Below are 25,355 nucleotides of genomic sequence, written 5' to 3'. Positions count from 1 at the left end.
AGTCTCTCAGCTCCACTCACCTCACAGAGTGTTTGTTGTGGGGAAGGAAGGGGAAGGAGAATGTTAGTCGCTTTGAGACTCCTTAAAGGGAGTGAAAGGCGGGATATCAAATCCAAACTCCTCCTCCTGTGATGTCAGCATCAGGGAGGCAGTTCCACCCAATGACACTGGGTGCTACTGGCTCTGCCATTGAGCTATGGCATTAGTTGACTCAATGGCCAATGTTACCAATGGAATTGCAGCTAGCTTCTTCTTCTCTTGAGGTGGTCTATGCAGTTGCTGGAACACTCACCAGTGTTCACTCTCCTTTCTCTTGCAGTCTGGATCAACTCTATTGGGCAGTGGATTCTTCAAGAAGTTTCAGCTGGGGAGAGAATTGGATTGGATCCCTTCCTCTTTTCTATTGGTAGGAAGCACTGTTTGTCACATCCACACTATGCATTTAAAGCACATGGTTTCACCCCCCAAAGAATCCTGGGAACTGGAGCTTACCCCCCACAGAGCTACAATTCCCAGCAGCCTTAACAAACTACAGGTCCAGCTCGCACAGCCCTTATTCCACTTCTGGTCTGTGTTTCCTTTTGGAAAAATGAGGCACAGCAGAGACTATGGTGTCTTTATGATACATGGTTTATTTACACATATATACAACCTGAAGCCTAGCTAGAGAGGGATACAGAATACCACAAGGTTTCTATTTCCCCCCTGGTTGCAGCCTTGCAGCTCAGCAGCAAATCACTCATCTCTAACTTTCCCCTGACAGCTTGCATCACTCTGTTCCTCTCAAGCTTTCATTGTCTCGACCTCAGGAAGAGGCCCTACCCTTTCGTGATGCTAATGGTTCATTATCCTCAGGCCATCACCTCAAAGGGAATTAAGACGACTCCATTACTTTCAAGTAATGCATTTCCTAGCATTAAGAAGTGCCTAATACCCAACACAGGAAGTCTGCCCGACATAATATGCTAATTAAATTATTAGGACACAGGTCAAATACACACATGGATCTATGTTAAACACACATGAGTGCGCCTATTTCCTGGTTCTAGCATCCCAACTTTAATTAAATTCTAACACTAACCCGATCCAGAATTCAGGTTGCCTTGCACCACAGATTCATAATAATACAATAAATAAAACAAGATTACTTAAACAACATGCAGCATCCAATAGGAAAAATAACAAGAGAGCTTCACAGTTTCAGCTTAGTGCTAAAGACACCCCTCCCATTATGTTGCTCAGTGTCCCTCGCTTGCATTCACTTGCAGGGCTCCCAAGCACAAGGAGTTGGATAGTTGCTCAGTGGGCGATTTTACCTTCTAAGAGGGACGGAGAGGCCTAAGTCCACCCAGAGTCTAAGAGTAACTGCTCTACTACAGGTGACTTGCTCTTCCCCTCTCCCAAAGACCCTGGCCAAGGAAAGCTGCTCTGTACCTGTGGGCAGCTATGGAGTCATTTTCAGTCCCTGGATTGAACTAATTCAGTTTAATTAACTTTTTTTAAAAAATCTGAATAACGCATGAAAGCAGTTGCTATAATTTCCAGGTGAACTGAATGTGAATTAATGGCTCGTCCTCACTTCCACCTGTCCAGTGCAAAGAAAGCATGAAGGGTCTGAGCAGTTTCACCTTTGCTCCCCACCCCGCCCTGCTTCCCCCAGAAAACATGCTCTTTAGCAATTAATCGGAACAAATGGCAATCTGCAGGAAACCTGATTGCCATTTGCTGCAATGCAACTCTAAACCATGGGTTTTCCCAGGGGAAAGCAGTGGGGAAAACAGAAGTAAGATAAGCCCTCAGTTCCTTCTGCAGCGGAACTTGGGGAGGTTGTATAAATTCAATTCAATTTTCATTTTCATTCAATAATTTTATACACGGGACTCCACTGTGTTTAACTCTGTGTTTGAGTATGGTCACTGCATTTCACATTTTTACCTATCTAAAAAGTACAGTGGTACCTCTACTTACAAATGCAATCCATTTCGGGGTGCCATTCGCACCCCGAAAAGTCCACAAGTAGAGTGCCGCTACTGCATGTGCACGAAGTGCGATAGTCCGCTTCTGCACATGCGCGAAGCGCACAGATCGCTTCTGCGCGTGCGCGCGGGGCGAACCCAGAAGTAAACACTTCCGAGTTTGCTGCATTCATAACCTGAAAAGTCGCAACGTGAAGCAAACGTAACACGAGGTATGACTGTAATGCTGCTATTTAAGTTCAAATATTGTAATTGTTGGGGAGGAGGAACAACCACTCACATTACATAGTGTGTTTCGATGTTCTTTTAAGTATATATTCTAATTTAGCAGAACGACTTGTAAGATACTGAAGGCTGGGGGGAAACCACTGAGGATGACATGAATAAACTGAATTTAATTGTGGACTGAACTGGAACGGAATCAATTCCCTTTGGGAACAAAATTAGTTCCTTTTCTGTAATCGTTCTTGGCTGCTGTTCAATTTGAACTGGAACTAATTTCTTCTGGAAATGATATTTACAATCACGGGTGATTTTTCCGCATCTACCTGCTTGACATCCTCTTTCCGCAGAAAACTGGGAGAGCTACAACCAGGCCCTGGAGGGTTCAGATATAATCCTCATTCCCCTAGAGGACAACCTGGTGGACCAAGCCTGGGGAGCACAGAGACCTCCTCCTCCCACCAACACCATCTACCAACTCAGTGACAACTTTGTGGGTATGTTCATGAGCCATGCATGGACTGGTGCCGGCCTTCCTGGGGAAGTACCACACCTCAGTGGCAGAGCTCCTGTCCAGAACAAAGTCCTAGGTTCAATCCCCAGTATCTCCAGGTACAGCAGGGAATATCCCCTGACCCCTGTCTGAAACCCTGGAGAGCTGCTGTTAGCCAGTGTATACAGCACTGAGCTAATTGGCCAATGCTATGACTATAAGATGGATTCCTGGTATGCCCCGCAGAGGACCTTAAGGTCCATGAATAACCATAGTTTAGAAGTCCTGGGCCCTAAGGAAGTCAGACTATCCGCCATCAGGGCCAGGGCCTTTTTAGTGATGGCTCCAACCTGGTGGAATGCTCTGTCCCATGAGACTAGGCCCTTCAGGATTTAACCTCCTTCTGTCGGGCCTGTAAGACAGAGCTATTCTGTCTGGCCTTTAATGTGAATTCAGCCTGATCATTTATTTCCCTTCTCTTCTCTCCCCCTCCCCTTTTATGAAGATCACCCGCTCTGAGACCCCACAGCTAATTCTCCCCTGGCCTCCTCGCTGGCCCAAGTAGGACCAATTCAGCCAGCTAGCCCTGGGGGTTATCTAATGCTTATTTCCCCTAAATTGATTTTTGAATTTTGAATTTTATTGTTATTCATGTTTTTATACTGTATTTTATGCTGCTTTTAAAATTAAGTGTTTTAAATTTGTTGTTAGCTGCCCTGAGCCTGGTTTTTGAACTGGGAAGGGCGGGGTATAAATAAAAATTTATTACTATTATTATTCCTATGTTCATACATTACACTAGAGTTACTTGGCAAGACTGGCCTGTTTTCTCTAACATAAATGAAGTTCAGGGGAAGCAAGAAAAGACATTCAAGTTGGCATGCTTCAGTGTTCTAATATTCCCTAGTTTGACTTGGCATCAGGCAGATAAGTTCTTCTGTATATATTTCCTATTTTCATCTGTTTGGTTTATCTCTCCTCCTATTGCTTATGTAACTCCGTAATGTGTCCTGTACACTGATAGCCCGATGCTGTCCAGGTTTTTACAGCTGCCTCTAATACCTTCATTTCTGGACCATCAAAACTGGTTCTTAACTGCACATGGTCTTGCATGTGGCCCTCATGGAGCCACAAGGTTAGCAAAGGGACAGGCGGGTGCCAACCCACCTCCCATTGCATCTCACCTCCTCTTCTTTCAGGGAGCAGTTGGCAAGAGAAGATTTCTGTTATCCGGACTCAGATGGAGAATCATGGCAGGAAGCCCACAGCAGTCCTGCTTTCTGGTCTCGAGGAAACCGCCTGTGAGTGCTCCGTTGTAATCAAATTAATGCACAGCTTGCTTTCTATATTTCCACATTCCCTGTTTCTGCAGCCTCCTCAGCTATGTCAGTACACATTCCCTTTGTTGTCCTCACTTGCTGTTCCTGAGCTACTCCCACCAGGGCTGGCTCCAGAGAGTGGCATTGTTAGGAAAGCTTCAGATGCTTTGGAAGCAGAAGGTTGCGTGTTCAGTCCTGTGCTTCTTTAGGTAGGGCTGGGAAGTTCCCTTTGTGAAACCCCAGAGAGGTGCTGTCATTCACTTTATACAACACTGAGCTAGATGGACCAATCACATCCCTGCCAATTAAAATTGTACAGTGGATTGGGAAGATCTTGCACGTCAAACTCTTTCTCCCCAAAAGATCAGACTTTTTTTAATAAGGAAAGTGATTGGGAAATGCACTGGAGAATGTGTAGATTACATTTGCTTTGGCGCAATGTCATCTAACCTCCCCACAAACAAATCAGAATGAATGCACAATAAATATCCACCATCATCTGATCTCCCAGCAAACAATTCAGAATGAACGCAATAATAATAATAATAATAATAATAATAATAATAATAATAATAATAGGTCATCTGAATGTGCCCTTATATACAGTTTGCACGCCACCCCAATCTCTGAGCTGTGCAAGATTCCAGGGATTTCAGGATGACACACGTTCACTTCAGGGCCTTCTCCTCTGCTTCCCCCGTGACTCTAATCCTGTCTCCGTTCTGCAAGCCACTCTCCCCATAACCCTACCCTGCTTCCTTCAACCACTTAAAAGCCTCCTAGGTGAAAAGAAGAAGACGGAAAAAAATGGAATTTGTAAGAAACCCCTGCCTTTCCACAGGGCTCTTCAATCTTCGGGGAGATGACATCCCTTACACACCTGTCTTCTACGCTTACACACTTCTCACCAAGACAGATATCAGGTACTTGAGCAACTTACTCACCGTCTCAGACAAGGGTCTGGTTCAAACAAATGGGATCCAGAATAAAATGGCTGCAGTGTGAGATGCTCTCCTCGGGGTTCATGCCAGCCAGCCATGCCCTCTTCCATAACACTCCATTTCCTATCCTCCATTTCCTGTTTTACCTCCCCTCCCCCCAAACAGAAACTCAGCATTTTGTCTTGACTAAGCATTAGGGATGAGGGAGAAATTCTATGCAGTTTGTATTTACAGGCAACGCTACCAAATTCTCACTTTCAGTCTTCATCTCGTTCCAGGAAACACAGCCCTCCTTCAAAATTCTCACCTATCTGAATTCTGTGGTGCGGTTCTCCAGCCAAACGATGTTTGCAAAATTCCCATAAGTTCCCTGAGAAGAGGGATGGGCTGTTTTTAAACCACTCTTGAAAACTGGAGCTCTGTGAGAAGAATAGAGGCATCCTAACAGCTCTCAGAGCCCTTAGCAAACTATCTTTCCCAGGATTCTTTGGGGCAGGGGAGGCCATGGCTGTTTAAAGCAGGAGTCAGCAACCTTTTTCAGCCATGGGCCGGTCCACTGTCCCTCAGAACTATGTGGTGGGCCGGACTATATTTTTTGGGGGGTGGGGGAATGAACAAATTCCTATGCCCCACAAATAACTCAGAGATGCATTTTAAATAAAAGACACATTCTACTCATGTAAAAACACCAGGCAGACCCCACAAATAACCCAGAGAATAAAAGGACACATTCTATTCATGTAAAAACATGCTGATTCCCAGAACATCCGCAGGCTGGATTTAGAAGGCGATTGGGCCGCATCCGGCCCCCGGCCCTTAGGTTGCCTACCCCTAGTTTAAAGCGATTTTAGCTGTTTACTAGCACATTAAATGTTTAGTGTTAGAGGGGGCCAAAGTGAATCAACAAAGTAACACACAGTTGTTTGTTCTTCCAATCTCACTTGGTTTGCCCCCACCCCTCCTTAGTCTGTTTGTGAACCAGAGTCGACTGAGCAAAGAGGCATCCCAGTCGCTGGTCTCTCAGTGCCCAGGGCCCCTGTGTGTGCAGGTGGAGGACTATAATCAAGTAAGCCCAAGTGTGAGAAAGTATGCCCAGCAGGATGGCGTTCGAATCTGGATCGGGACTGAATACACCACCCTAGGACTCTATCGAGAAATCCCCCTGGTAAGTAAGAAAGATGGAGGGATTCTTGTACAAGGGAACCATTGAACCAGAGAGGAGGCTGCACTGGAAAAACTGGGGGGAAAGCATAGATATCTGCCTTCCATTGAGTCAGACCATTGGTCCATCTAGCTTAGTATGGTCTACTACACTGACTGGTCAGGGATGTGGGTGGCACTGTGGTCTAAACCACTGAGCCTCTTGGTCTTGCCGATCAGAAGGTTGTCAGTTCGAATCCCCACGACGGGGTGAGCCCCTGTTGTTCTGTCCCAGCTCCTGCCAACCTAGCAGTTCAAAAGCATGCCAGTGCAAGTAGATAAATAGGTACCACTGCAGTGGGAAGGTAAACAGCGTTTCTGTGCACTCTGGTTTCCATCACGGTGTCCCTCTACGCCAGAAGCGGTTTAGTCATGCTGGCCACATGACCTGGAAAGCTGTCTGTGGACAAACGCCAGCTCCCTCGGCCTGAAAGCAAGATGAGCGCCACAACGCCATAGTCGCCTTTGACTGGACTTAACCATCCAGGGGTCCTTTGCCTTTTACCTTACCTTACACTAACTGGCAGCTGCTCTCCAAGGTTTCAGATGGGGGGCACTCCCAGTCCCATGCGGAGACGCCAGGGATTGAATCTGGGACCGTCTCTGTGCAGAGCAGATGCTCTGCCACTCAGCTATGGCCCTTCCCAGGTAAAAAGGAAGAACATAGAGAGTGAGCCATCATCACCACTCATAGTTTGGAAACTTAGGATAGGAATCTGCCTTGTATCAAGTCAGACAATTGATTCACCTAGCTTCGTATTCTCAACCCTGGGCCCATCCATACGGGAACCCCTTTCTGTTTGCTAAAAGCAAAAGTTTTGTTATGTTTTCATATGGCATCGAATAGTGCATTGCCTCCATTCACTGTGCAATTAAGAGCATAAGAGCTTGCTGGATCAGGCTAGTCCAGCATTCTGTTCTCAGTGGCCGACCAGATGCCTGCGGGAAACCAGCAAGCAAGACCTGAGCACTCTCATCCTGCAGTTTCCAGCAGCTGGTATTCAAAAGCACGCTGTCTCTGAGAGCATAACCAACATAGCTAGTAACTTCCTGCACAGGAAGCTCCCTGCATGGTTTTTGCATGCTGTTTGCTGTCTTAAATCCTGCAAAGTTTCTGCACCACCTGACAATGTTTGCAGTGGGTGGCAGTGCATGACAACTGAGCTGCCGAGCCTTGCTTTTTAGGTCACACAAGCTATTATTAGGCACACCTCTCCTTTCACTCTGGTTAGGGCATATGCATTTGCAGAGAAAGTTACCTGTGCAGAGGCGTGGTTTTTCCCCTGGGTGGTGTAACTGAAGTCTCTTTTTTCTGCACTGTATTTCACCACAATGCCTTGTAGAACTAACAGGGGGAAAGTTGTGAAAATGAAATAAAATGCCATGTGAATTCAGCCTGAAATTGGAAGATTTGCTAATCCCCCTAAACCTAGATAGACCTTTCATCTGATTCAGAGGGACTCTTCCTCATGTCTTATGTTTGTTACTTCACAAGTGTTTTTAATGTTGAGCTCTGGGAATGAAACCAGGCTCCAGGACCAGAGCCCTGCCTCAAATGGAGTTCATTGAAGGACACAGCAGACATCAGGAGATGATCGTGCGTGCATGCAGGCAGGCTCTCTAATATATGCTGTGAGAACTGCCACATATAGAATGCAGCATAAGCAAAGGGGAACTGCGCAACATGCTCTGCGAGTGATGACAAAGGCCTGCCTCCAGCTGGTCTGCTTCATGGTAAGCCGACAGGTGCATCCCCCCTGAGAATGGCCTGTTGACATGGCTGCCTCCTTCCTGTCTTACAGGAAAAACTCTTGGTAGAGGAGTACTCTCCTGTCATGATCACCAAAGCAGTCAAGAACGCCAAGGAGCAAGAGATGCTGCGAGCTGCCCATGTATGTAAGCCCACCGCGAGTGCAAAAGCAGTGGAATGTTGTGGTGCAATGATCTTGTGAGTTTAGATTTGGGTCGAAGCTCAAGGGAGTTCTCCTAAACCACAGCAAGTGGATCCTTTACCCATGACTGTCTGGACAGTGTTGCCTGAAGCCTTTGGGGCTGGCACCCATCAGGACTGGTGGGGGAGAGGGTGGCTCCTCATCTTTGACAGTTTCAGGGGTTCTTCATCAAATATCAACCTGGGGGAGGACCCACAAGGGCATCTTCAGCATTGAACTCTGGGGATGCTGCCTGCTCCCCAAGATTCTCAACTCATGGGGTGTCTGTTTTGCCTTCTGAGGACCCCATGTCCAGTACCAGGTCAGGGCTAGACATGGTGCTGGAAGAGATTTTACCATGAGGCCATGTTGCAGCCATATAGTGTGGCTCCAGCCAACTATGATGCCTTCTGCAGATGAAAACTTGATGCAGGGTGTAGACAGTCAAAATGGGACATCTGTGAATGATGTGTGCATTCCAGAACAGACATGATGATAAAATGATATTTGAATATTTATTGCAATCATGTGTTCCATTTGGTTTTTAGAGAGAGAGAGAGAGAGAGAAGGGTGTTTTTGGACATGCTCATAAATTTGCAACGTGGCTATTTATTATTTTGCTGTAGGTTTTATTATAGCAAGGCAGGATAGAAATACTAAACAATGATTACAACCACAGGTACGAGATGCCATTGCAGTGATTCGGTACTTGGTCTGGCTGGAAAAGAATGTTCCCACCGGTTCTGTGAATGAAATCTCTGGCGCCCGTTATGTAGACCAGTTGCGTAGGTCAGTCTGAAAAGGGCAATGCTTCATTTAGGCTAGTTTTGCCATGGTCTGATGATTATCACATTGTGAGAACATGGAGGAAGGCCTTTTTACTGGTGGCACCAGTGTTGTGGAATGCCTCTCTGCTGAAATATGAGAAGCCCCATCTATATTGGCATTCCCCCGGCTATTGAAGGTACACCTGCTTAGACAAGCATTCATTCCCCTGAACTTGAACTTCTTGACCTATCTATTTTAATTGGGGGTTTTAAAAACTGTCTCATAGTTATGCTTCGGGTATAGGGTTGTATAGAAATTAAATAAATAATAAAAATAATGGTATTAAATCTGAGCGGTTTTACTATTTTTGTAGAGTTGTTTTATTATTTTATTTTAATTATATATGGAATTTATAGTAGATTTTATGCTTGTAAATGGCTTAGAAGCTTTTGTGGCATGTAAACAGTATGAAAATCAATCAGTGGTGATGATGCTGGGGAGGGTGAAAAGGGTGCCAACCAGAGTTTTCTCTTTCCCTCCACAGTGAAGAGGCCAACTGCAAGGGGCCCAGCTTTGAGACAATCTCCGCCACTGGACTGAATGCAGCTCTGGCCCATTACAGGTAGGGATTGAGGAGAAATTTGGTTTGGTTTGCAAACCTACCTGATTCACATTTACCAAAACAATACAGGAACCGAAACACAGGTAACCTTTGAAATTCACAGTTCCACAACCCAAAACATGTGGACAGCTCCCTCTCTCAGAATGAAAGTAGTGGAGGACTCTACCATTTGCTTCTCATATCACTCACCATTTCCATCTCCTTAACTAGGGCCTATAATTAGGGATGGATAGGGATGGAGGGCTCTGCCCTTATCAGTTCCCCCCTTTCCTCATTTTCCCACTCTTAAATTCAGTTCTCCACATTTCTGCAGCGATCTGTGATTTGTGAAAATTCATCAGCATTTTAGTGCAAATTTCTCCTAATAAACAGGTTTTTTTTTGTATGCAGTTTTGACCGATGTACACATTTGGAGGCTCCAACTGCATTATACATTTAAAGCAGTATCACCCCCACTTAAAACGGTAAAGGCTTCGCTCAAAGAATCATGGGAACTGTAATTTGTTAAGATTGCTGAGAGGTGTTGCCCCTTCAAAGAGCTACAGTTCCCAGAGTATTTTAACAATCAATCCCTCTTCCCAGGGAACTCTGGGAATTGTAGCTGTGTGAGGGGAATAGAGGAATCCTAACAACTCTTAGCACCTTTAGCACAGTTCTCATGATTCTTTGGAGGAAGCCATGACTGTTTAAAGGGGGATGATATTACTTTAAATTATAGAGCATTACAGTAGGCTACATTCCAGCAACACAGAAATCAGGCCGGAAACGCACGATCCTATCCACACGATAACATTTAAAGCACATCTATGCCACTTGAACAGTCACAGCTTGCTGCCTTCGAAACCTTGGGAACTGTAATTTCCCCCAACAGGGCTACAGTTCCCAGCAACCTTAACAAATGGCAGCTCCCAGGATTCTTTGAGGGAAGCCATGTGATTGAAATAAGAGGCGTGGGTGGCACTGTGGGTTAAACCACAGAGCCTAGGACTTGCCGATCAGAAGGTCGGCGGTTCGAATCCCTGCGACGGGGTGAGCTCCCGTTGTTCGGTCCCTGCTCCTGCCAACCTAGCAGTTCGAAAGCATGTCAAAATGCAAGTAGATCAATAGGTACCACTCCGGCGGGAAGGTAAACGGCGTTTCCGTGCTCTGCTCTGGTTCGCCAGAAGCGGCTTAGTCATGCTGGCCACATAACCTGGAAGCTGTACGCTGGCTCCCTCGGCCAATAAAGTGAGATGAGCGCCACAACCCCTGAGTCGGTCATGACTGGACCTAATAGTCAAGATTCCCTTTACCTTTACCTTATGTGATTGAAATGCATCAGTGTGGCCTCTTCTATCCCCATCTTTCAGCCAGACACAAGCACCCAAGGAAGAGCACAAAATGTGGGTGGTGAGAAGCGTGGCCAGGGGAGAGGAGGTGTGGCCTAGAGAGGCAGTCAGTCCAAGGGAGAGCCCCAAAGGGCCAAACAGAGAGGTCTGGAGGGGCAGATTTGGCCTCTGGGCCTGATTGTTCCCTACTTCTGCCTTACTGCCTCCTTGCATTCTCCACAAGAACAGTTGAAAAATTGGGTTTGTTAAAACTGGCGTCACAGCCTCTGAGAACTTAGGCTTGGCACACATTACCACTTACTTTGGCTCCAGTGCAATCCCACCGCTGGTGTTTGAAGCAATGCACACATGATACTGAGCCACGGTCCCTATCCGCACTGTTGTTTCTTGAGATATACTGCTGTTTGATGCAGCTTCTACCCGGTTTGAAAACCTAAACTACATTCACTTCACAGTTAAGCTGAGGTGGGAACATTCGAAGCAGATGCTGCACATGTACAGATGGCAGATTCACGAAGAGCAATGTTGGGCCGGGGGGGGGGAGAAATCAAACAGTTAATGTGCATCAGCTGAAGACATTCCCCCACCCCCTCACTGGTTTGAACAGCAACATGCAAGCGCGATGTTGTTGTTGTTGTTGTTGTTGTTGTTGTTGTTGTGTGTGTGTGTGTGAGAGAGAGAGAGAGAGAGAGAAAGAGGGAGAAAGAGAAAGAGAGAGAGAGACTTTGTTGCATTTTAAGCTACTGATGTGCACATAGCCTTGGTCTGCAATGCTCACATAAAGGAGCCAGTCCTAAAAGCCGTGAGCGTGTAGAGGGAAACCCCAGAGCTGCCAAGAATCTGCACAAACCGGGGTGGGCAGGATCTAAAAATGGCATGCCCAAATATAGGTTGTGGTTTGTGCACATGGGTTCCTGAGCGTGCATGTCACACCTGCCTCTGCAAAGCACAGGGGGAGAGAGCCCTGCTGGTGAATTCAGCATCCTGTTTTCTCAAACTTGCTAGACCGCTTCCAGGAAACTCACAGAAAGGCACAAAGGCAATTATATCCCCACCTGGGAGCCTTGGGACATGGAGGTGCCACTAGGGAGCTCATTCCCACAAGAGGCAATAATGACCACCAATTTCAATGGCTTTAAAAGGAGATGGTTTGTGGAGGATATGGCTGCCAATAGTTGCTAACTCCTCTGTTTGTATGCTACATTCAGATTCAGAAGCAGGCTGTCTCTCTGGGGAGCTATCCTGGAAGAGAGCTGTCGCTCTCTTGCTCTGCCTGTGGGCTTTCCAGAGACACCCAGGTGTAGACACCCAGTGCATTTAAAGTATCTGAGAACTCTAGCTTCTTCATGGTGCTGGGAGTTGTAACTCTGTGAGGGGTAAACTCAGGGGCTGGCCAGGCTAGCCCACAAGGGCACAGGCCTAGGAAGGCACAAGAATTGCACCTCTGGCCTGGAGTGGCTAGGAGCCTGCATACACCCCTTGTGTATGTGAGCATACTGGAGGGCTCTGCCAGCCTACTGGAGAGGGCTGCTCCTCCACTGTTCGGTCAGGCATACAGGCTCCTCTGGCCATCTCTGCAGAGGAATCCAGTTGCTGGTGTGTACTGCTGTAGCCAGGTGGGCAGGAGCGGGACTGAACCTAAGGGTCAGGGGTACCTTTACCTTTACTTCACTGTTGCAGCAGCCCTGTGGAGCCCTCTCCAGTTGGCTGTCAGAGCTTTTAGAAGTGTGAGCAGGGGCTCGGAGAGAAGAAAGACAGAGAGAGCAGGGAAGAGTTGTAGGAGGAGGAAAAAGGAAGGGGAGCAGAAGGAGGCAGAAGGGAAAGCATGGAGCAGAAGGAGGCAGTAGGCAGACAGGCAGACAGAATGATTGGGGGGATGGGGAACAGAGCAGACCCAACTCTGATGGCCAGGAAATCGCTGTCGGAGTACAGAAGGTGAAGAAAAGCAAACTTTAAGTTTCTACTCCATAGTCTCTCCTGGCTTTGGAGGCTCCAATACAGTTCCTTGCCAAGGGCACAAGCACCTAGGTTCACCTCTGGGTAAACGACGATTCACAAGATTCTTTGGGGTGGTGCTTGAAATGTATGGTGTGTACATACCGTAGCCCTGGTTGGTCACTGTAGAAAACAAGAAGAGGGTGCTGGATTAGTCTATCCTTTGGTCTGATTCAGCAGGGCTTTTCTTTTTTTTACTAGCAGCCTGTGTAGGTGGAGCAGCCTCCCGAAACCAGCATCCCTGCCACTTACTGGGTGGGACTTGGGTGACCCATGGTGGTGGCTCGGATGGGATGCACTAGTGAGAGTGGCAGGTTGGCACTCGGTGCAGCCACACAACCCAGCCTCACCACAACCTCACTCCACACAAGGCACATTCAGATAAGCTGCATCGGCCCCGGTGCTGGGAGGATGGCTTTGCAGCGCATTCCCACCCCTTGGGCCACTGTTGCTTCTTACATTCTTGCTCTGTTTTTCTGATTGTAAACTGTTGTGATCTTTTGTTTCTCTATTGTTGTCATTTGCCATAGGACTTTGTAGTGAAGGGCAGGGGAGGAATAAAAACCATCATCTAAACAGAGGCTGTGTACAACCCATGCCTCTAAAGCACATGACTTTCCCCCAAAGAATTATGGGAACTGCTTGTTAAGGGTGCTGGGGATTCTAGCTCTGTGAGAGGTAAACTACAGTTCCCATGAGCCTTTGGGGGAAACTATGTGCTTCCATATAATATTCCTTTACTCTTATTTTGTGAATGTTGCCGCCTTATCCTGTTTTTTAATTTCCCTGCGTCTGCTGGCGATTGAACACTGAGCTTGGAGGCACAATTGCCTGACCCAACATGCTAATTCTGATGTTCCTCTCTGTGTCTTTCTTTTCCTCTTTCAGCCCATCCAATGCTACCGCCCGAAACCTGACTGTGAATGAAATGTACCTGCTGGACTCAGGGGGCCAATATTTGTGAGTATGGGATGCCCTCTCTCTCTTTGGCCAGGCTCAGGTGCCTGCACCTGGCAGCGGGTTTTATGGAGAAGCAGCTCACCTTGTGGGGCAGAGCCTCTGTGCTAGGTTGCTGGCAGGCAGGTCACTGTACTGTAGGAGGGAGAGAGGAAAGTGGCAGGAAGGTCAGCGGAGTGCAAACACACTGGCAGAGCCAATGTGGCACTCCTGCTGATGTGCTTGCACATCACCAACTTCTCCACTGCCTCACCCACCCACCCCCGTCTCCTGGTAAACACCAGTGAGCCATCTGCTGAGAAGGTAGCAAAGAGACTCCTCCCCACCAAGCAAGCTGCTTCTGGATTTATGGAGCTTTCTCCTATCAAGGAGAAAGCACTCTGAGTATGCCCCAGTGACAACTCCTTGTACTCTAGGGTTTGGTTTCATCTATTGATCTCTGAAACACAGCGTCCTACCCTACAGACTGCATCAGAGGCAGATTTAGGGGAGTGCAACTGGTTTGGTCGCACTGGGTGTGGAACCTGGGGATGCCACAACTATTATTTAGAATGCAATGAAAGAGGTGGGGGCACCAAATTTTGGCATCACACAGGACGCCGCTAAAATTTGAGAACTCAGCGTCTGCCACTGACTGTATGGAGTATTAAGAGCAACAGCTGGGACCCTCTTGATAGTTCTGCTGCCCTCACAGGCTCGAGGTGGTAGAATCATAGACTTGTAGAGTTGGGAGGGACCCTGTGGTCATCTAGCCCAGCCCCCTGCAATGGAGGGATTGTGCCTGTGGCAGCCTCTAAATTGTGGAACTTCCTCCCCACAGAGGTGCATATGGTACCTACATTATGTAGTTTTTGTCTTGTGCTGAAGACACACCTCTTTACCTTGGTTTTGACAATGGGTATGTGTGGTTTAGGACTCACCTGTGATTTGTTTAAACTGTTTTTAAATTGTTGTAACCCACACTGGGACCTGCTGGTGAAGGGCGGGTAATGATTTTGTCATAATACTTGTTGGTGTTACAAATGATTGGCCGCTTTCTCTATAAAGTCTGTAAAATGTTGTGAACAGGTTACAACATACAGTGGTACCTCAGGTTACATATGCTTCAGGCTACATACGCTTCAGGTTACAGACTCCGCTAACCCAGAAATAGTGCTTCAGGTTAAGAACTTTGCTTCAGGATAAGAACAGAAATCAGGCTCCAGCGGCGCGGCAGCAGCAGGAGGCCCCATTAGCTAAAGTGGTGCTTCAGGTTAAGAACAGTTTCAGGTTAAGAACGGACCTCCGGAACGAATTAAGTACTTAACCTGAGGTACTACTGTTTAAACTGTCAGAATATTTACTACCCATCACATGATACAATTGAAATATCAAACTATGCCTAGGAGGAAGAACAGACGTGCTCCCAAAATGTCATTATTTTTTTGTTAAGATTCATTATGATCCCTGCTCAAGGAACAGGTCTTGTGGAGAAGATCCAGGGTTGAGGCGCAATAAATGGTATTTAAAAACACAGCTACTCAGAATAAAACAGGTAACCAGAAGGAAGAACAAAGGCATTGCTAAAAAATGAAACCCTCACGTCCTAAATCAGGGTTAAGAGTCAGGCAAGTCTCTGGGAGCAATAGGTTCCACGTAGCAAAGCGCGAACTGCTGCTCTCAAAGGTTCTCCACGTCCCCCCCTATATATATTTGGCACAACTTTGGAGCCAGGTGAGGGGAGCCCGATCCACCAAAACAGCTCCTTACTACCTAAAACTAGGTAGTTTTATACACTCTGACTCCTTAAGGAGTGGGGGAAATGCCTCTTTGCCCTGCAATTGTATTACCGACTTTGCTTCAAAATGTGGTAAGCCAGCCTTGCTACATTTTGGGAAGCCCTCCAGCTCCTTCCGCCAAGTGAGGCTCTGGACCTCTGTTGCAAAATCCTGACCTGACGGGCACCGTTGCCTGACAAAGCTCCCTTCGCTTTGCTTCTCTCACCCCTGCAGAGATGGAACAACGGACATAACCCGCACTGTCCACTGGGGGGAGCCCACAGATTTTCAGAAGGTACTGTTTCTTCTTCCTACCCGTACACCTGGATTGCACACCTGGGACTCGGGGACAAAGTCTTGTTTTCCTTCTGCTGTATTTCCACCCCCACCCCCTTGTCTAAGTTACTTTGCCCTCCTTTTCTCTTGCTACTTTCAGGATGGCTATGGTAAAGCAGGTGGCTCCCAAGTGTGTTGTTGTTGTTGTTGTTGTTGTTGTTTTTCCAAAAAAAATATTGATTTTCACAAAATTAAAAACACACTAACAAATAAACAAACAAACATAAATCATAACCTTATTAAAACTAATCTTCTTAACATTGTTAAGTGACTTCCTCGTATCCCCCTGGTTGAATTTCAGTGCTTATTATTTTAACGGTTTTCCAAATCAAAGTTCTTATAATTTTAACTTAATCACTTAACATCACTCTTTCTTCCCAATTCAGCATTAAACATAATAATTCATCACATTACTTATTTAAGTCCTAAGCCTAACTGGTAATTCCAAGCTTTTTCCAATTATTTTAACTTAACATATTTAACTAAATAATCATTAAATTTCATCCATTCTTCCTGATACTCCTCATTCTGGTCGCGGACTCTTCCGGTCAGGTCGGCTAGCTCCGAAAAGTCCATCATCTTCATCTGCCATTCTTCCACAGTTGGTAGTTCTTGCGTTTTCCATTTCTTAGCTAGTAAAATTCGAGCAGCAGTTGTGGCATACAAAAATAATTTAACATCTTTCTTGGGCAATTCCAAATCTCTTATTCCCAGAAGAAAGGCCTCTGGTTTCTTTATAAATGTATATTTCAACATTTTTTTCAATTCATTATAAATCGTTTCCCAGAAGTCTTTCACCTTGGGGCAGGTCCACCACATGTGATAAAAAGTTCCTTCTTTCTCTTTACATTTCCAGCATAGATTGTCACAGTTATGATAAATCTTTGCTAATTTAACAGGAGTCAAATATCATCTATACATCATTTTCATTATATTTTCCTTTAACATTGTACATGCAGTAAACTTGACCCCTCTCTTCCACAATCTTTCCCAATCCTCAAACATTATGTTATGTCCTACATCTCTTGCCCAATCTATCATCACTGATTTAACTTGTTCATCCTTTGTATGCCACTCCAAAAGTAACTTATACATTTTAGACAGATTTTTAGCTTTAGTGTCCACCAACTCCGTCTCCAACTTAGATTTTTCAGAAGCAAAACCATTTTTCTTATCTAATTTGTACAATTCATTAATCTGGTGATAATGTAACCAATTTAACTTATCTTTAACTTGATCAAATGGTTTTAACTTATATCCTTCTTTATCCTCCAATAATAAATCTGAATATGTCAACCATTTGGTATCCATATTTAACTTTTTCTGGGCCTTCGCCTCCATTGGTGAGAGCCATCTGGGCGTCTTCCTTTCTGAAAGATCTTTATATTTTATCCAAACATTGTACAACGATTTCCTAATTACATGATATTTAAATGCATTATGGGCCTTTACCTTACCATACCATAAATATGTGTGCCATCCAAACACATTGTCAAATCCCTCCAGATCTAATACATCAGTATCTTCTAGCTGTATCCACTCTTTAATCCAGCAAAGCGCTGCTGCTTCAAAATAGATTTTCAAATCTGGCAGGGAAAATCCCCCTCTTTCTTTAGAATCCGTAAGCAATTTATATTTAATTCTGGGGTTTTTCCCCTGCCAGATAAATCTAGATAAAGCTTTCTGCCATTCTTTAAAACATTTCACATTATCTATAATTGGGAGAGCTTGAAACAAAAAAAGCATCTTTGGCAACACATTCATCTTAACCACTGAAATCTGGCCCATTAATGACAATTTTAAATTTGACCATACCTCCAAATCTCTCTTAATTTCATTCCATAATGTCTCATAATTATCTTTGTACAAGTTCAGATTTTTCCCAGACAGGATCACCCCAAATATTTAACTTTTTTCACAAAATCAAGGCCCATCTTTTCTTGTAGTAGTTTTCTTTCATCGTTGTCCAGATTTTTCTCTAATACTTTGGTTTTGCTCTTATTTAATCTAAATCCTGCTACTTGTCCGAATTCCTGTATAAGCTCCAGTGCTTTTACTGCACTGGAGTCTGGGTCTTGTAATGTCAATACTAAGTCATCAGCAAAGGCTTTTAATTTATATTGTTTGGATCCTACTGTAATATGTTGTTGTTGTTGTTAATTGAATTAATATACCACCCTATACCCAGAGGTCTCAGGGCGGTTCACAGAAACGATCACAACATATATACAGTGGTGCCCCCCAAAGACAAATGCCTCGCAAGACGAAAAACCCGCTAGACAAAAGGGTTTTCCGTTTTTCGATGCGCTTCACAAGACGAATTTCCCTATGGGCTTGCTTTGCAAGACGAAAACGTCTTGCGAGTGTTCCGATTTTCCCCCGCTCCCCCCTTTTTCTAAGCTGCTAAGCCGCTAATAGCCTTTTAGCCGCTAAGCCGCTAAGCCTTTAATAGCTGCTAAACCGCTAATAGCGCTAAGCCGCTAAGCCGCTAATAGGGTTGCTTCGCAAGACGAAAAAACCGCTAGACGAAGAGACTCGCAGAACGGATTATTTTCGTCTTGCGAGGCACCACTGTAATCAGAATAAAAACAACAACCCAATAACACCCCACCTGAAAAGAGCCACATTTTAGAAGGGTATAGGACAGGCATAGGCAACCTAAGGCCCATGGACCCCCGCCACCCACTCGGTTGGCTCCCATGCAACGCGCTAAACCGGTGCAGAGCAGAGCAGGGACCGCCTTCCGCAATGCTGGGCGGCTTCCCATTGGCTGCAGGAAGCTCCTCCAGCCAATGGGAAGCTGTGCACGCCTCCTCTGCGCCGGAAGGAGCGCTGGAAATAGCATTTGTGCATGCATGCATGCGCTTGTGCACACACACACATGCACTCCGGCCCACCGTGGTGTCTGCAGGATTGTGAACTGGCCCATGCCCCAAAAACGTTGCCAACCCCTGGTATAAGATGTCAAACAGATCAACCATAAAGGTAAAGGTAAAGGGACCCCTGACCATTAGGTCCAGTCGCGGACGACTCTGGGGTTGCGGCGCTCATCTCGCTTTATTGGCCGAGGGAGCCAGCGTACAGCTTCCGGGTCATGTGGCCAGCATGACTAAGCCGCTTCTGGCGAACCAGAGCAGCGCACGGAAACACTGTTTACCTTCCCGCCGGAGCGGTAACTATTTATCTACTTGCACTTTGACGTGCTTTCGAACTGCTAGGTTGGCCTGGTTAAAAAGTTAAGTTTTTGCCTGGTGCCTAAAGGTGTATAATGAAGGCGCCATCACTTTGGGCAGAAATATCTCAACTGGCTTACCTCCTGAAACCTGTCCCCACTCTAGGGAGACCCCAGCAGTAACCAAGCCAAACGGTATATTGATTCCCTTTTGGAACTGGTGTCCCTGGTACCTCTGCCTATATTGGGCACTTGGTGAGAGTTGGTACCGGTCTCCCCCTCCCCCCTCCCACCATGCATTTAAAGTGTACCCCTCCCAGAGCTGCAATTCCCAGCACCTCCATAAGAAGGAAGTATCAGCAGGCTTGGGGAACCCTGGGGTTTGCAAAAGTACCAAAAAACACAACCAACAACACTTTTCAGGGGAGGATTCTGGGAAGGGGAGGAGACAAAAACAGCTGAATAACAAATAAGTATGCTCAATGGAATGGCCACAGAATGTGGAGGGTGGGGCTGGAATGGTAAAGGAATGGACTGCAGGGCAGGCAGTGGCCGGGCAGCAACACTCAACACTGCAACATTTTGTTGCAGGATTTGCATGTTGGTCTCAGTTCATGACTCTGAATGGAAACTCATCTGCTGTGCTCTGCAAGGGGCTTCCCAAACCAGACAAGGAAACTGGGTGCTTAATAAAAACATACTGTTTTATTATCTTTCACAACAGCAAGTTGTTGGCATCCATGTCGAGAGACAATGGAGTGTGCCTCCGAGGGTGAAGTCAAACTGCTGCATTAGCAGCACCGAAGTGACGTCCCTGGGGCACAAACCTAGGCAGTGTGTATGGAGGTCCTGGGCTGCCCAAACAACAAGACACCCCCCCCCCTCGGCCTCACTGATGTGGTCCAAAGGAAAGGAAAGCAATACCTTTGGTTGAGGAACAACAAATAAGGGATTATTCTGTAACCCAGAGAATTCTGGGTGAAAGGACTCTGAGTGGGTGGGTGAAAGAGGTCTTGGAAAATTTGCCGCCGCCCCCCCGCTTCATCCCTAAGTGCTAGATCAGGGTTGGGTTCCTCACCCCTCCCTGCTGTCCCTAGTGCTAAATGGACCAGTGGTTTAACAGTATAGGGCAGGTTTTGTGTGTTCTTACGGCATATAAATTTTCCATTAATCTGGCTCATCTTCCCCCCCTTCCATTTCAGACATGCTTCCTTTCATCTCTTTATTTCTTCTTCTCTTCCACTTCTTAGGAAGCCTATACCCGTGTGCTGATGGGAGTCATTGACCTGTCTAGGCTCGTCTTTCCATCCAGAACTTCAGGTGAGAGGGGGCACCAAATAAAGTCAGCCCAGCTTCTGATATAGAGTGTTTGCCTCCTCCAAATTTAATTTCAGCTCTAGGAGGTGCAGCCCAAGGTCACACCCACACCATACATCTAAAACACATTTAAAGCATGTAAACGTATGGTGTGAATGTGGTACAAGACATTTTGCTCCCACACCGCTTTCCTCCCGTGTCTCAGTTTTACTTAGACCCTGACCCACCAAGCAGTTCTCCAGACCTACAGCATCAGGGGTCACCTCTCAGGCCATGTCACACAAGATGTAGTGATGGCTGCCAACTTGGGTGGCTGTAAAAAAGAGTTAGACAAATTCTTGGAGGATATCAGTGGCCACTAGGCATTCTGGTTATGTTCCACCTCCACGTCAAAGGAAGTACCGTATTTTTCGCCCTATAGGTCGCAGTTTTTCCCCTCCAAAAATGAAGGGGAAATCTGTGTGCGTCCTATGGGGCGAATACAGGCTTTCGCTGAAGCTTGGAGAGCGAGAGGGGTCGGTGCGCACTGACCCCTCTCGCTCTCCAGGCTTCAGGAAGCTATCAGCAAGCCTGGGGAGCCCGCGGGAGTTCCCGCAAGGATCCCTAGGCTGCGGGTAGCAGCCTGCTGCATGGAGCGCGGGGAGTGCTGAAGCAGAGCGCCCCGTGCTTCGGGCAGACATCGGGCAGCCCCACAAGCTCGGGGGACAGCGGGGAGGCGCAGCGCCGCCATCCCGCTGTTCCCCGACCTGGTTTGGATTCCCCAACCTGGTTTGGTGGGGGGAAATAAAAGGATTTTTTTCCCCTTTATTCCCCCCCCCAAAAAAACTAGGTGCGTCCTATGGGCCGGTGCGTCCTATGGAACGAAAAATACAGTATGCCTTTTATTACCTGTTGCTGAGATTTGCAGGTGTGGGAAAGGGTGTGCGGAAAAACTAAGTGTTCTCTCCTACTGTTCCTCAACAAAACTTGATTTTTCTGTTTTAGGGAGATTTGTGGAGGCCCTTGCTCGCCGAGCCTTATGGGAAGCTGGGCTCAACTACGGCCATGGCACTGGTCATGGCATTGGCAACTTTTTGTCTGTTCATGAGTGTAAGTCGCACCAGGGTCAAGTTGAATTGCGCTTATATTGCCCTTCAACAGTGACAAACAATGAAACAAACATTTTAAAAATGGTAATCCACCTTCTACGCTACTAGAAGCTGAATTCTGGAAAATCTATATAACAGCCTGCCCTACACATTTGTTCATAGATCGGGTCTGCTGTAGCAAAGGCCAGTAATTTGCACAGGGCACTGAAGCTTTGCCAAGCTTGGGGGTCACTGGAGGTGGGGCCAATTTATTCCAATTTCCTCCCCGTCCTCCTTCCTTGCAGATATACTATGGACATTTAACTAAGCTCAGTCCTATCAGGATACTTTCAAGATGATCTCTGTAATATTCAGGACTAGAAACTTGGGGAGTTTTAACATGAAAAAATGAAAACCAAGATTTCTCATGATATTATGTCTGTTTGCAGGAGTTGTGTAGCTTTGGTGAAATGCCATGGGAGAATTGGTTTTCATTGCGTTAAGAGGGGAAGACTTCATAGTTCAGTAGGGATGGCAAAATCTCTTGGGCTGGTTTTCTGATAGCAATAACTGATCCTCTCACCTTTAGGGCCTGTGGGCTTTCAGGCTAACAATGTGCCCTTGGGAAAAGGCATGTTCACCTCCATAGGTAAGTGCCACATGATCTTCGCTGGTTCTGATGCCACCAAGCCTTGCTTCCCCCTCCCCATCCTGAATCGCAGGCAGGGATTCTTTTTCTTTCTGGCGTTTGTATCTGGGAACTGCTAAATGTTTTATTCACTACACCATATTCTAGAGGGGTACTTGTGTTAGTCTGTTACAGCGAGCAGAAGTAAGATTTTTTGCAGTTCTTTAAACCACATGAAATCACAATAATGTGCGTGCTTACCAAAAGTCTTCGTGTGTCCGTAGTAAAAGCTGTCCACAGTTTCAGTCTAATAAGATTTATTGCAGCATAAGTGTCTGTCGTTCTGAGCCCATTTCGTAAGACCACCTTCCCTCTGAATTTCCACCCTCCCCACCCAGGAATTTGCATTGCTAAAGAGGGTCTCATTTAAATAAACAGCCTGACTGGTTTGGGCAATGAAGTAAGAAGATTTGCCAGAGGGGGAGGGGCGGGGGAGGCACAGAAGCACTCTGAACTCTCTCTCTGCCTCCTCTCTCCTTTGCCCCATTCTCTCCAGAGCCAGGATATTACCAGGATGGTGAGTTTGGGATCCGCCTGGAGGACATTGCTGTTGTGGTAGAAGCAAAGACCAAGGTGATGCTCCTTCTCTGCCTTTGATAGGTCACTAATGGGTGGGCGCAAGACAACCTGCAGGACATTTTCTGTACAAACCATGAGCTATAACTTTAAACAGGTAAAATAAAAAAATTCCTTCCAGTAGCACCTTAAAGACCAACTAAGTTAGTTCTTGGTATGAGCTTTCGTGTGCATGCACACTTCTTCAGATACACAAAGCACCTTAAAGACCAACTAAGTTAGTTCTTGGTATGAGCTTTCGTGTGCATGCACACTTCTTCAGATACACACTTGTGTATCTGAAGAAGTGTGCATGCACACGAAAGCTCATACCAAGAACTAACTTAGTTGGTCTTTAAGGTGCTACTGGAAGGAATTTTTTTATTTTGACTATGGCAGACCAACACGGCTACCTATCTGTAACTTAAACAGGTAGAGATTCTGCAACATACAGGTCAGGCCTTAAGGTATTTGGAATCCTCAAAGTCTCTTTCATTCCCATTTCCCAGTCTAAGGAGGACCCTTCTGCATGTTAAAAGGGGGGGAGCATTTATAATTGTCCTTTGTGTGAAATAACTGCAGCCCCTAATCCAGGACCAATTGCATAGAAAGAGGACAAGGGGAGCCTTTTTGGCTGAAGTGTGAACTCCCATCAACCCTGACAGTTGATCATGATGGCAGGGTCAGGTGGGAGCTGTAGTCTAGCAACATCTGGACGGCCACAGGTTCTTCATACCTGCTATAACGCAATATCCAGGGCAAGGGTAGGTGGTCATTGTCACCCGTAGGATGGTGGGCGACAACCCCATCATCCCTTGGATTTCCCTGGAGTCAACTCAGTCGTGTATGGACAACATTTGACTTCTTCACGTTATAACTTGATGACTGGCAATTATATATGTGAACAGACTAAGGGCCAGACAAGATGTGAATCTAAAGGTGTCGTGGCAAACCATGCCCATGGGTGGTGGTGGTTGTTGTTGTTGTTGTTGTTGTTGTTGTTGTTGTTTTTAAAGAAAAGTAAATGTGGTGTGTAATTTTCATTAGGACTGTAGTATGTGAGGAACCCCTGAGTGGTTTTGGCTTGTTCACACGCCCAAGTTGCTCTTTGATTCTACAGAAGAGAGAATGTACATGCAAAACTCAACCTCACAAAATTGATGCAACTGCTGAAAAAAAAGTGAGCCACCTCCTTTCTTTGTCTGCCATAGTACCAAATGTCTGAAGAACCCTACCTGACCTTTGAGGTGGTGTCCCTAGTGCCCTACGACCGGAACCTCATTGATGTGAACCTCCTGTCCTCGGAACAGGTGGGTGCAAGCTAAGGGTGGGCAGATCAGTCTGTTTCTGGCATTGTTCATTCATTCCAGCCCATTTCTACACCCATCTGCAATTTTTAAGAAAACACATACAAAAATTAACATTATATTTGCATGCACTTTATCCTAAAATATGCGTTTTTGCCCTGATAGGGGTACATAAATGATCATAAAACATGTATTTGGTGTGCATCTAAAACATGCATTTCTGTATGCATTTTGGTATATTGAGCCAAGAACTGCAAAATTTGGAGAAGTGCAAAAGCTAGAAGAGAACTGTGCTCGATCTGTGAACTAGTATTTATTTAATTTAATAGGATTTCCTACCAGCCCTTCAGCATAAGGTCCTGGGGTGGGTTGCAAACCTGCACTCATAGAATATTAAAACCCAGTGAAACAATTTGAAACAGACCAAAGAAGGGCCCAGGGTGTATGAATTAGATTTGCTTGCTTAAAATTACAGACTGATTAAAATCCTCAAGCATCTCTAGCAAAAGCCTGGTGGGTAAAGAGAGCAGGGTCGTGCAGAGGGGAGGAGCCTGCCACACCAAACACAGTGTTCCATTTCTCTGTCTCTCTGTCTCTCCCACTCTGCCTGCCACACCCCCACCCCCACCCCAGATCAAATACATCAACAGGTATTACGAGTCCATCCGTGAGCACATCGGCCGTGAGCTACAGAGACGCAAACTGGATGAGGAATACTTGTGGTTGGAGCAGAACACAGAGCCCCTTTCTCACACCAACCTGCTGGCAACATCCCTAAGTACCCTGGCTGTAGGCACCTTGACCTCTACTCTTCTGCCTAGGATGTAGGGCTGAGTTGGGGGCATTATACCACTTCACTGGTCCACATTGCTGCACTTAAGCCTGCCTCTCCATGCTGTTCCACCTCCAAACTTAGCCTACAGTTAGCAGCCATCTATGGCTGCCAGACGCTGTTGCTTCCAAAGCCTTCTGCCCATCAAATCTCCGGCTCCTTACAGGACAAAATATATGCAAACAGCACTTGATCTACAGAGATCCAGTCTGCTCTGAGAATTTGGAGAATCTGTGCTCATCTTTACCTACAGTATATCCAATAAAGGGCTCTGCCATTAGGCCTTAAAAAGAAGACCGGAGATGTCCATGTCTGAAAGTTCATTCAATGCCCTCCTTCATTCTTACTGCATTATGTGTCAGTGTCATTTCCCCCCCAGTTAAGAAAAAAAATACATCTGTATGTAAAAATGGCACGCAGAAAAAGATACATCCCTATTTGACATCAGGATTTAATACAGCAGTATATGTATAGCCCCAAAGAAATATAAAAGGAGGAAATAATGTACTTGATTCCCTTGAGTCAGTCCCCCCTTGGGACTAATGGGAGTTGCTGTCCAATGACATCTGGAG

General features: G+C 46.1%; 1 protein-coding gene and 1 long non-coding RNA gene across 6 annotated transcripts in view; one reads left to right on the top strand and one right to left on the bottom strand.

Annotated features, from left to right (window-relative positions):
* The window catches only part of LOC309523649, a 39,179-nt gene extending 33,595 nt beyond the window's left edge, over positions 1–5,584 (bottom strand). For all 4 annotated transcript variants that reach the window (XR_014215488.1, XR_014215489.1, XR_014215490.1 and 1 more), the window contains exon 1: positions 4,955–5,584. This is a non-coding gene — a long non-coding RNA (uncharacterized lncRNA). The remainder of the gene's footprint in view (positions 1–4,954) is intronic.
* Positions 1–25,077, top strand: part of XPNPEP2 (X-prolyl aminopeptidase 2) — a 36,155-nt gene extending 11,078 nt beyond the window's left edge. The window contains exons 6-21 of one of the 2 annotated variants that reach the window (XM_082207566.1): positions 320–406; positions 2,549–2,695; positions 3,891–3,992; positions 4,852–4,933; positions 5,918–6,116; positions 7,954–8,043; positions 8,762–8,871; positions 9,395–9,472; positions 13,684–13,755; positions 15,744–15,804; positions 20,268–20,337; positions 21,319–21,423; positions 21,991–22,050; positions 22,586–22,662; positions 23,856–23,954; positions 24,585–25,077. In XM_082207566.1, the coding sequence (XP_082063692.1) occupies positions 320–406; positions 2,549–2,695; positions 3,891–3,992; positions 4,852–4,933; positions 5,918–6,116; positions 7,954–8,043; positions 8,762–8,871; positions 9,395–9,472; positions 13,684–13,755; positions 15,744–15,804; positions 20,268–20,337; positions 21,319–21,423; positions 21,991–22,050; positions 22,586–22,662; positions 23,856–23,954; positions 24,585–24,779 (1,634 nt within the window). In that variant the 3' untranslated portion in view covers positions 24,780–25,077. Of the gene's footprint in view, positions 1–319; positions 407–2,548; positions 2,696–3,890; positions 3,993–4,851; positions 4,934–5,917; positions 6,117–7,953; positions 8,044–8,761; positions 8,872–9,394; positions 9,473–13,683; positions 13,756–15,743; positions 15,805–20,267; positions 20,338–21,318; positions 21,424–21,990; positions 22,051–22,585; positions 22,763–23,076; positions 23,636–23,855; positions 23,955–24,584 lie in introns of those variants that run through there. The other variant, XR_014215469.1, reaches the window with a different exon arrangement.
* Positions 25,078–25,355: the final 278 nt, after the last annotated feature.

Source organism: Podarcis vaucheri (assembly GCF_965113315.1).
Source record: "Podarcis vaucheri genome assembly, chromosome: Z".
Lineage (NCBI taxonomy): Eukaryota > Metazoa > Chordata > Lepidosauria > Squamata > Lacertidae > Podarcis > Podarcis vaucheri.
The sequence above is the reverse complement of the archived record's forward strand: the minus strand, read 5'-3'. Positions and strand labels throughout refer to the sequence as shown.